General features: G+C 43.6%; 1 protein-coding gene across 3 annotated transcripts in view; it reads right to left on the reverse strand.

Moving 5' to 3' along the window:
- The window catches only part of LOC128698329 (zinc finger and BTB domain-containing protein 8A), a 59,133-nt gene that overhangs the window by 18,636 nt on the left and 27,893 nt on the right, over window positions 1-12,604 (reverse strand). The window contains exon 2 of one of the 3 annotated variants that reach the window (XM_053790525.2): window positions 3,921-4,048. The exons of the other annotated variants lie outside the window; for them this stretch is intronic. Coding sequence (XP_053646500.2) covers window positions 3,921-4,048 — 128 coding nt within the window. The remainder of the gene's footprint in view (window positions 1-3,920; window positions 4,049-12,604) is intronic. 3 annotated transcript variants of the gene reach the window in all.

A 12,604-nucleotide genomic window follows, 5' to 3' on the forward strand; every position in this document is an offset into this window, starting at 1 on the left:
TAATCTAATTTACATTATTCCTGATGAGAAGAAATTAGTTCAGTAACAGCACTTGAACAGCCATCTGGAACGAAGAAATTTGAAACTCGAGGGTCCACTGTATTTGGAACAAGATAATATGTACTTATTATCTTGTCTAGTTTTAATTAGTTACTATGTATTAGAATTAGTCTGCCCAAAATGCCCCGGCATGATAGTGCCTATCTTTGTACTTAGCAAATCAAAATTGTAATTACACGTTCTGACCGTTACAAAAAAAACTTATCTTATCTTGTGTATCTTTTCAACTTTTGTAGCCCTTGTGGCTTAGCGCTTCTTTTTTTTGATTATAATAATAATTTTCAACTTTTGTGATTGTTATTTTTATTTTATTGTTGAAAATAAATGATGATGGCCCCGAAAAAGAATAGAAGAAAAACCCAAAAGGAAAGCTGTAAGAACCACCCTCTAGTTCATCCGTGTGGTTGTTCCCGGGGTCATAGTGGTACCATCCACTAGTCTTCATCCAAAGGTTGGACAAGGTTGAAGTATTCTTTGTATCAAGATCCCATGATGTTGCAGTGTCTGGCAGATGTGATTTATATTGGACTGATGAAGACACTGTCTGGCAAAACGTTTCCTCAATAAAGATTCCCATATATTGTCACTAGTACGTTAAGAGACAATACAATAAGTGTCAGGGGCCCGAGACTGTTCAACTGCCTCCCAGCATACATAAGGGGGATTACCAATAGACCCCTGGCTGTCTTCAAGCAGGCACTGGACAAGCACCTAAAGTCAGTACCTGACCCGCCGGGTTCGATTCCCGGCGGGTGGAAACATTTCGACACGTTTCCTTACACCTGTTGTCCTGTTCACCTAGCAGCAAATAGGTACCTGGGTATTAGTCGACTGGTGTGGGTCGCATCCTGGGGGACAAGATTAAGGACCCCAATGGAAATAAGTTAGACAGTCCTCGATGACGCACTGACTTTCTTGGGTTATCCTGGGTGGCTAACCCTCCGGGGTTAAAAATCCGAACGAAATCTTATCTTATCTTATCTTACCAGCCGGGCAGTGGCTCGTACGTTGGATTGCATGCAGCCAGCAGTAACAGCCTGGTTGATCAGGCTCTAATCCACCATGAGGCCTGGTCACAGACCGGGCCGCGGGAGCATTGACCCCCCGGAACTTTCTCCAGGTAAACTCCAGGTAAGTGTCTCATAAGCGGCCCATAATGCCTAGGCATAATAGAGGCTCTCCTTGCATTGCAAACCACTATTGTAAATACAAAATCTCAATGTACTGTTTACCTGGAGAGAGTTCCGGGGGTCAACGCCCCCGTGGCCCGGACTGTGACCAGGCCTCCTTTGCATTATTATTATTATAATCAAGGGGGAAGCGCTAAACCCGGAGGATTATGCAGCGCCTGGGGGGGGGGGGGGATGTGGAAGGCATTCAGGCTTAATTCGGGGGACTGGAGCACAGATCCAATTCCCTAAATCAAGAGCCCCTCACCAACATCAAGGAACCTTCCTTGAGGGGGGCCTCCTTTGCAAAGACAAAATAAATAAAATAAAATCTTCTAATATTCTGTTAGTGGGATTGTTGAAATTATTTTGGGCTACCAAAATATTCCACAAAACGTTTTATAGTTCTCAGGTTTTAAGAACCTTTAATATACCCACTTACGTTACATTTGTACATAATGTGGAAAAAGACATTATGTACAGTTCAGGACATTTATTAAAGGAAACGTTTCGCCACGAATGACTTCTTCAGTACTAATACAGAGAAAACTAAGACGAGAAATTATTATATATATATATATATATATATATATATATATATATATATATATATATATATATATATATATATATATATATATATATATATATATATTGGCCGGAGTCAGGTGAAGTGTCGAGTGGTGTAGTAGTAGTTAGTAGTGGTTAGCAGTGGTTAGCAGTAGTTAGTAGTAGTAAGGAGGTGAGACAGATGGCTACAGAGGGACCTGTTGATATCATGTTACAGCAGTTTCCAGAATGGGTAATATCCTGTTGATTAGCAATTTTGAGATACTGTAACTATCGGACTTTTGCTTTATATTGTCACTGACAGCAATTAGGGCAGCTTCTATACATTTTCTCCGTCTTAAATCGTCTTCTTTAATCACTAGTTTAGCCTCACTGAATTTCATGAGTTGTCTAACATCGTCCCTATGTTGAACACACGCGTTTTTACAGTCGTCATTTCTGCAAGAATTTTTGTGTTCGGTGATCCTAATGTACCAGAGATCTGGCTGTTTCCCCAACATATACCTTGTCACATCCCCCACATGGTATAGTGTAAATTCCTGCACTTGTCCCAGAATCATGCTTGGGTTTTTTGTATCAGGTTCCTAATAGTAGTTGATGAGCTGGTAGATATTTTAGCCAGTTTTCTGTCAAACGTTTTTGATACGTTAGTAGCAACGTTGCTGACCGGTAAAACGATGTAACTTGGAGGCCTTTCTCAACTTGATTGGTGTTGGTCTTGAGGATCCATGGCGCATGTTTCCTGCAGTCATGTATGAAGTGTAGGGGGAAGTGTAGTGAACGAAAAGAATGGGTGATGTATGTGCATACAACTAGAAGAGATATGATCACTACACAAAACACTACAAGTCACTGATGCGGCCAGCAGTAACAGCCTGGTTGATCAGGTCCACTAGGAGGCCTGGTCACAGACCGGGCCACGGGGACGTTGTCCCCCAAAACCCTCTCCAGAATCGTCTACCAGAGTCCAGACTACAGGAGAAACAGAAACAAGAAACATGGATAAAGATTACACACCCAGATGAGGCACAGGGATATCAGAAAAAACATTTCGCCAACAAAGAGTGGATAAGGTGAAGAATTATCTGAACAGTAGATTTAAAATTGGGGTTTGAAAATATGACAGGTAATTTGTTAGTCAGTCGAAGGCTGCTTGAAACCAACAACTTACCTACTCAACAACTCCAATAAGTAATGATACCAAATTGGTATACAATACGGACAGGATGGTAGTTAAAACACATAGGCAACATTTAAGCAAATGGTATACAATACCGACAGGTTGGTAGATAAGACACATAGGCAACTTTATTCCGAAACGTTTCGCCTACACAGTAGGCTTCTTCAGTCGAGTACATTATCATTATAATCAAAAAGAAGCGCTAAGCCACAAGGGCTATACAGCGCTGCTCAGTTGAGTACAGAAAGTAGGCAGGAACAGTAGAGATGTGAAGACGATGTAATCAGTCCATCACCCTTAAAGTCGTAGATTTGAGGTTGTCAGTCCCTCAGCCTGGATAAGTTCTGTTCCAAAGTCTGGAACTAACTGAAGATCAAGTGACAGTGTTGAGACTTAAATACTGTCGGAAAGAGAGGTGCAGAGTAGTAGTAGTGAGATTGTAGCCACTGAGAGGTCACGTCCCTCTCAGAACGAACGGTTCTCACTTGAAGAAGTTGTCCAAGGTGTTTTCTCTTGACTCAAGAAATCGTAATGACCGCGGGTTCAATCCCGGCCGGGGGTATGGTTTTGGTGTGTTTTCTCTTCTGTACCAAGATGCCATTGTGTTGCCTACTGTGTAGGCGAAACGTTTCGGAATAAAGTTGCTTAAATGTTGCCTATGTGTCTTAACTACCACCAAGTAATGATACACAAATCATGCCCTCACAAATAGTTTTTACGCACTTACTCAGCTAATTCAAATTAATGATACACAAATCACTTTCTCACTAATAGTTATTACGTTCAGCCTTACTTGTTTCCTGGTTTTGGTCGAGGTACCATCACCATACTACAGTGACAATGAGCCGAGTCTACATCCCAACAAATATTTCATCTCCCATCACTATCAATGCATCTAATGTAATCTAGTGAAGTCTTTTAATCAAAGGAGCAGTACCAACCGACGTATATAACAGGAGTGATGGGCGTGGAGTCTGTATGGAGGACAGAGGCGTGGGTGGAGGTGGTGGCCAGAGGTGGCGACTCTTGTAGCCCCATCTCGTCCAGGTACCGCTGGTGTTTCCTGCTCCTGTAGACCCAACACATCACCTTACACAGCTTGGTGAACCACATCGCTAATACCACTTAACATCTCACTGCACTGTATCACTTCACACATAGCAGTGAACACATTCCCCGCCCTAGATGACTATCATTATTATAATAATGGGGGAGCGCTAAACCCATAGGATTACAGCGCATGTGGGGGGGGGGGGGGTGGAGGGCATTAAGGCTCAAAATAGGGGAACTGGAGCACAGATCCAATTCCCTAGATCAAGAACCCCTCACCAGCATCAAGGAACCTCCCTTGAGGGGTGACTATCCTTAAACTACAGAACTTAACACATCTCAGAACACTAGGAATGCAGTTAGAAGCCCGAGTAGATCTATAACCCACTATGATAACATGAACGTAGATAAGTATGTTTATGGAGCAACTTGTAATGTGAACACTGATGTTGTAGTGGCCAGGCTTAGGCTTGGTTACAAGTACTGACTGATGTAGTGGCCAGGCTTAGGCTTGGTTACAAGTACTGACTGATGTTGTAGTGGCCAGGCTTAGGCTTGGTTACAAGTACTGACTGATGTTGTAGTGGCCAGGCTTAGGCTTGGTTACAAGTACTGACTGATGTTGTAGTGGCCAGGCTTAAGCTTGGTTACAAGTACTGACTGATGTTGTAGTGGCCAGGCTTAAGCTTGGTTACAAGTACTGACTGATGTTGTAGTGGCCAGGCTTAGGCTGGGTTACAAGTACTGACTGATGTTGTAGTGGCCAGGCTTAGGCTTGGTTACAAGTACTGACTGATGTTGTAGTGGCCAGGCTTAAGCTTGGTTACAAGTACTCACTGATGTTGTAGTGGCCAGGCTTAGGCTGGGTTACAAGTACTGACTGATGTTGTAGTGGCCAGGCTTAGGCTTGGTTACAAGTACTGACTGATGTTGTAGTGGCCAGGCTTAAGCTTGGTTACAAGTACTGACTGATGTTGTAGTGGCCAGGCTTAGGCTTGGTTACAAGTACTGACTGATGTTGTAATGGCCAGGCTTAGGCTTGGTTACAAGTACTGACTGATGTTGTAGTGGCCAGGCTTAGGCTTGGTTACAAGTACTGACTGATGTTGTAGTGGACAGGCTTAAGCTTGGTTACAAGTACTGACTGATGTTGTAGTGGCCAGGCTTAGGCTTGGTTACAAGTACTGACTGATGTTGTAGTGGCCAGGCTTAAGCTTGGTTACAAGTACTGACTGATGTTGTAGTGGCCAGGCTTAGGCTGGGTTACAAGTACTGACTGATGTTGTAGTGGCCAGGCTTAGGCTTGGTTACAAGTACTGACTGATGTTGTAGTGGCCAGGCTTAAGCTTGGTTACAAGTACTGACTGATGTTGTAGTGGCCAGGCTTAAGCTTGGTTACAAGTACTGACTGATGTTGTAGTGGCCAGGCTTAAGCTTGGTTACAAGTACTGACTGATGTTGTAGTGGCCAGGCTTAGGCTGGGTTACAAGTACTGACTGATGTTGTAGTGGCCAGGCTTAGGCTTGGTTACAAGTACTGACTGATGTTGTAGTGGCCAGGCTTAAGCTTGGTTACAAGTACTGACTGATGTTGTAGTGGCCAGGCTTAGGCTTGGTTACAAGTACTGACTGATGTTGTAGTGGCCAGGCTTAGGCTTGGTTACAAGTACTGACTGATGTTGTAGTGGCCAGGCTTAGGCTTGGTTAAAAGTACTGACTGATGTTGTAGTGGCCAGGCTTAGGCTGGGTTACAAGTACTGACTGATGTTGTAGTGGCCAGGCTTAGGCTTGGTTACAAGTACTGACTGATGTTGTAGTGGCCAGGCTTAGGCTTGGTTACAAGTACTGACTGATGTTGTAGTGGCCAGGCTTAGGCTTGGTTACAAGTACTGACTGATGTTGTAGTGGCCAGGCTTAGGCTTGGTTACAAGTACTGACTGATGTTGTAATGGCCAGGCTTAGGCTTGGTTACAAGTACTGACTGATGTTGTAGTGGCCAGGCTTAGGCTTGGTTACAAGTACTTCTGGCAGTTTGGGAGACACACAGATGATGATCAAACTAAATGTAAATTATGTGATCAGGCATATGGTCACTCTCTTGAACACTATGTGCTTAATTGTCCACTTATTGAGGAATACAGAGACAGACAGTATAATAACCTATGTGGCATGTCAAGATATCTTATTAATGAAAATAAGATACCAGATATACTAAGCAAATTTCCTAAATTTGCTTGTAACAGATAAGTGAACTATAGATATGTAGATATAAATCCATATGTATTCCTATTAACCCTTTGGGGCCTAGTTCCTAGGCCTTTTGTGTATCCATATGCTCTTGCGCTACCGTCCACAGGATGGATATGGGGTGCACAATAAACTAGCCACTTCGGTGGCAAAATCTAAAATCTCAGAACACACCTTGTTGACTCCACTATATATCACAGCACTGGTCAAAACTATTACCTCTACATATACAGTGTATCTGTCTCATCACACTACAAATACCACAAGGTGTCAGCAGGTCGAGTCACTATAAAGCGCATGTCATGCAGATTTTAGAACATGCAGCGCCAGTATAAAGCCCGTGACTGATAAAACACACAAGCTTGAAAAGGCCGAACAATTTGCAACCAAACTAGTCACGTAACTGAGGTTCTGGCTGATCAGCCTGGCTGATCAGGCCCTGATCCACCGGGAGGCCTGGTCGTGGAAAGGGCCGCGGGGGCGTTGACCCCCGGAATATCCTCCAGGTAGACTGTCCTCAATGAGGAAAACTAAAAGGGACAGAGTCGAACGATTCAGAGATGCAACGAAAAAGTAACTGGATTGCAAGCGTATGCAACAAAAGATGAAGGTAAGATAAGATAAGATTTCGTTCGGATTTTTAACCCCGGAAGGTTAGCCACCCAGGATAACCCAAGAAAGTCAGTGCGTCATCGAGGACTGTCTAACTTATTTCCATTGGGGTCCTTAATCTTGTCCCCCAGGATGCGACCCACACCAGTCGACTAACACCCAGGTACCTATTTGCTGCTAGGTGAACAGGACAACAGGTGTAAGGAAACGTGTCGAAATGTTTCCACCCGCCGGGAATCGAACCCGGACCCTCAGTGTGTTTACCTGGAGAGAGTTCCGGGGGTCAACGCCCCCGCGGCCCGGTCTGTGACCAGGCCTCCTGGTGGATCAGAGCCTGATCAACCAGGCTGTTACTGCTGGCTGCACGCAAACCAACGTACGAGCCACAGCCCAGGAGCGGGAACTTGACCCACCAGGCCACCGGGCAAGAAGCAGAGGAAAAAGTCATCCCAAACATATAAATAAAAGCAACTAGAAAACAAGCTCATCGTTGAATTAAGAACGCAGAAAGAGAAGATACAGAATAACACGTCAAACAGGGAGACAAGGAGACCCAGATGTCTGTATTATTATTATTATTATTATTATTATTATTAAAAAGAAGCGCTAAGCCACAAGGGCTATACAGCGCTGCAATGTCTGTTGTATAAATGGTTTTAAAACCCACAAGTTGATGACTCTCACTTGTGTAACACTTGGAATTTTGGAAAAACACGTCTAATGTACAGTTCAGGATATTTATCAAAGAAAACGTGTCGCCACGACTGGCTTCTTCAGTCCTAATACAGAGATGAGGAAGGAAGAAGCAGCGGCGGCAGAACACATCGAGGGACTGATTACCTCAAACTCCTCCTCTCCTTACACCTTCCTGCTTTGTATAAGACTGATGAAGCCACTGTGTGGCGAAACGTTTCTTCAATAAAGATTCCCATATGCTGCATAAGTGTCTTCAATTCTTGTCGGTTTTCAAAATCATTTATCACTAACATACATTTTGTCAAACGTTCTGGAGAAGACTGCTGTATAGCCCTTGTGGTTTAGCGCTTCTTTTTTATTATAATAATCTGGAGAAGACTAAAGAAACTAGTATCGGAACATTTGTATATATTTTTAAAGCCAACTAATGTGGACTTGGAGATGGAAAACCTCGTCTTACGAAGTTGCTGGAGTTCCTTGTTAGTCACGAAGATGGATGAAAGGATTGTTTTTTTTTTCTTATTCGCCGGTATTCTCCCGGTCCGGGTCTTTTCCAAGTAGTGGTGACCCGGCCTTGGCTCCCTATCTGGGGAGTATCTCGAGACCTAAGTATTCTCCCGGTCCGGGTCTTTTCCAAGTAGTGGTGACCCGGCCTTGGCTCCCTATCTGGGGAGTATCTCGAGACCTAAGTATTCTCCCGGCCCGGGTCTTTTCCAAGTAGTGGTGACCCGGCCTTGGCTCCCTATCTGGGGAGTATCTCGAGACCTAAGTCTCCCATGGGAGGAGGTACAAGAACACCCTCATCTTTGGGACCAAGTGTCCCCAGGCCTAGCCACATTCCCCGCCCTCACGGGGCTCGTAGAAAGAAACTAGGCCTCTGGTCTGCCATCTGCCCCACCCTAAAGGGGCTCGTGGGGATGGCAGTCTTATGAGCTGCAGGTGATAGCAAGCTCAGGCCTTCTTCTGTAAGGATTGTATCTTCGACTGTGGCACAGTATGTGATGCATTCGAACACCAGAAATACCTGGAATATACCTGGAGAGGGTTTCGGGGGTCAACGCCCCAGCGGCCCGGTCTGAGAGTAGGCCTCGTAGTGGATTAGAGTCTGATGAACCAGGCTGTTACTGCTGACCGCATGTAAACTGACGTAAGAATCACAGCCTGGCTGGTCAGGTACTAAGTGCCTGTCCAGAGCCTCCTTGACGACACCCAGGGGTCTATTGGGAGTCCCCCTTAAGTATGCTGGGAGGGAGATGAATAGTCTTGGGCCCCTGACACTTGTGTTGTCTCTCAGTGTACTCATGGCGTCCCTGCTTTTCACTGTGGGAAAGTTGCATCTCCTGCCGAGTCTTTTGCTTTCCTAAGGAATGATTTTCGTGTGCAATTTCGGTATCAATTCCTCTAGGATTTTCGAAGTGTATATTACCATGTATCTTTCTCGTCTGCGTTCCAGGGAGTACAAATCAAGTGACTTCAACCGTTCCCAATAATTTAGGTGCATTATAGTTCTTATGAGTGCCGTGAAGGTTCTCTTTACATTCTCTAGGTCAGCAATGTCGCCAGCCTTGAAGGGGGCAGTTAGTGTACAGTAGTATTCCAGCCTAGAGAGAACAAGCGATTCGAAGAGAAACATGGGCTTGGCGTCCCTAGTTTTGAAGGTTCTCATTATCCATCCTATCATTTTTCTAGCAGATGAGGTAAGTAAGTTTATTCAGGTATACACAAATACAGTTACATAGAATTATCATGCATAGCAGCATATGTGTAGAGAACCTGGGATAACACAAAAAAGTCAGAGTGACTTATTTCCATTGTGGTAGGTAAAAACTTGCATTTGTGGTCACAGTGGTGCCTGTGCTAACCTTCCTATGGTGTAGAAATATACCTAGTTGGACGAATCTTATTGTGGCTAGCTGGTCTAGTGGCTAACGCGACGGGCTGGAGTTTTGAGACTCTCTGACCGCGGGTTCAATCCCGGCCGGGGTATGGTTTGTTTGCAATCGTGTCATTACGATTTCGTGAGTCTGGTAGGTAGATACATTGTTGTGGTCTTTGAAGGCGAGATTAGTCCAGAAATTGGACGAACAGCAGGAACAGCGCCAGAATGTCTGTACTGGGACTTATGGGTGGCTATTACATTGGAATAAGAGGCTAGGAGGCTTGAGTACGTTATTACTATTTTTATTTTCGAGTTGAGGAAATATAGAGGGTGTGAAGTACCCCAGGGCGCACCAGTTTCTCTTGGCGCCGCCCCTGAAGAAGAGGCAGGGTATAATGAAGACTTCCAATGGGTCAAGGAGTACATGATTAACAAAACAGAATACTCCACTTGATTTTCATGGTTCTGGAAGAGACATCAGAATGGGAGAAAATAACGAGTGGGATCGCACAAGGTTCAGTATTACGACCGCTGCTGTTCATAATATCTCAACGACCTACCAGAAGGGATCAAGTCTTATGAAGTCAGAAGAAGTCACTCGTGGCCAAACATATCCTTTAATAAATGTCCTGAACTATACACAAGTCACTTTCCGTACCAAGTATTATGTGTCAATATTTGTTGAGAATGTAACACTAACGAGAGGAATAAATACAAAAGATAGCGATAAATTCCAGCGAGACTTCAACAAGCTGTAGATATGGACCAACAAGGGATTATAGAGTCTAATAAAAAATAAATACAAGATCATGGGGAGTGGAGAAGAAGGAAGACCGGGCACGGGCGGAGAGAAGAGGCAAATATCAGAGTGAAAAGGACTTGGAGGTGAATATAGCATGAGGAATATCACCAGGAATACACACAAAGCATACAATGTCAGCAGTATAGGCAAGATTAACAAACCTCAGAACAGCATTCAAGGACCTGAAGAATCCCTCGGAAACTTATAGACAACTTGACACGGCTTGACAAAGTTCCTGGAGAGCTAAATATTACCATATGTGTTTATGTTTCCAGAAAATGTCGTATTAGTTGCACTTGTGACCTTTTACCTAACATTAAGTTTTCACCCCAACATGGAACCTACGCTTGGTCAAGAACGAGAATTTCGCAAAAGTTCAACAGTTTACATCCAGCCTCGTACCAGAACTGAGAGGAATACCCTAAGGAGAGGCTAAACTGAGTGAACTTGACCTTGACGGAGAGAAGGACAAGGGAGAGGATATAATCATGGTTCATAAAATCTTAGAGAAATTGACATGGCAAATAATGATGGTCCACTTAAACTGAAGAGGACCAGGATAAAAGGGATACAGGTGGAAACAGAAAACACAAACTATACTGAGGTTAGGAAGCCTTTCTTTAGTCTCAGGATGGTTGAAAAGTAGAATGACTTGGATGAGACAGTGGTGGAGGCTAACTCAATACACAGCTTCAAGAGTAGATATGATAAGACCCAGAATAACAGAAATCTATAATGCCGACCAAAGTAATATTTATCCCCGTAAACACAACTCTGAGTACACACACACACACGGGACCAGGAGCCATGTATCGACCCCTCCCACAACGACTGAGTACACACACATCACGTCAAAGGAAACACCAACTAATGATAGAAAAAACGGTGCTTGAATTTACAAAGAAAATGTCATCGTTTTCTAAGTGCATTGCCAGGCTAGCAACGATTGTCTCTTGTAACCAAGCAAGTTATCTTGGCAGTGTATACATCCATACAACGATTGTCTCTTGTAACCAAGCAAGTTATCTTGGCAGTGTATACATCCATACAACGATTGTCCCTTGTAACCAAGCAAGTTATCTTGGCAGTGTATACATCCATACAACGATTGTCTCTTGTAACCAAGCAAGTTATCTTGGCAGTGTATACATCCATACAACGATTGTCTCTTGTAACCAAGCAAGTTATCTTGGCAGTGTATACATCCATACAACGATTGTCTCTTGTAACCAAGCAAGTTATCTTGGCAGTGTATGCATCCATACAACGATTGTCCCTTGTAACCAAGCAAGTTATCCTGGCAGTGTATACATCCATACAACGATTGTCCCTTGTAACCAAGCAAGTTATCCTGGCAGTGTATACATCCATACAACGATTGTCCCTTGTAACCAAGCAAGTTATCCTGGCAGTGTATACATCCATACAACGATTGTCCCTTGTAACCAAGCAAATTATCCTGACAGTGTATACATCCATACAACGATTGTCCCTTGTAACCAAGCAAGTTATCCTGGCAGTGTATACATCCATACAACGATTGTCCCTTGTAACCAAGCAAGTTATCCTGGCAGTGTATACATCCATACAACGATTGTCTCTTGTAACCAAGCAAGTTATCCTGGCAGTGTATACATCCATACAACGATTGTCCCTTGTAACCAAGCAAGTTATCCTGGCAGTGTATACATCCATACATACACATACACTGTTTTAATACATCCACATGCATACGTTTGGTAGAGAAGAATTGCAGTTTTGATTAATAACCTAAGATGATTAACAATGATTAACTTTTGAGATGATTACAGATATTGAGAGTAAAAGTGTATGTTAATTATAATGTCTTAACTAAGTGTATCGTACTGAACAAATGCTCGTACAGTTGTTATATAGTTATGATGGGCTAGGATAGGTTAAAGAGATGAGGGGTTTTCTGTTTTTTTTATTAACACATTGGCCGTCTCCCACCAAGGCAGGGTGGCCTGAAAAAGAAAAACTTTCATCATCATTCACTCCATCACTGTCTTGCCAGAGGGATGCTTTACACTACAGTTATAAAACTGGAACATTAACACCCGTCCTTCAGAGTGCAGACACTGTACTTCCCATCTCCAGGACTCAAGTCCTGCCTGCCAGTGTCCCTGAATCCCTTCATAAATGTTACCTTGCTTACATTCCAACAGCACGTCAAGTCTTAAAAACCCATTTGTCTCTATTCTCTCCTATCTAACACGCTTATGCATGCTTGTTGGAAATCAAAGCCCCTGCACCTTTCCTAGGCCGACCCCTACCCCGTCTTCCCTCCGCTACAGAGTTATACACTCTCAAAGTCATTCT

Source organism: Cherax quadricarinatus, chromosome 92 (assembly GCF_038502225.1).
Source record: "Cherax quadricarinatus isolate ZL_2023a chromosome 92, ASM3850222v1, whole genome shotgun sequence".
In the NCBI taxonomy this organism is placed as follows: Eukaryota; Metazoa; Arthropoda; class Malacostraca; order Decapoda; family Parastacidae; genus Cherax; species Cherax quadricarinatus.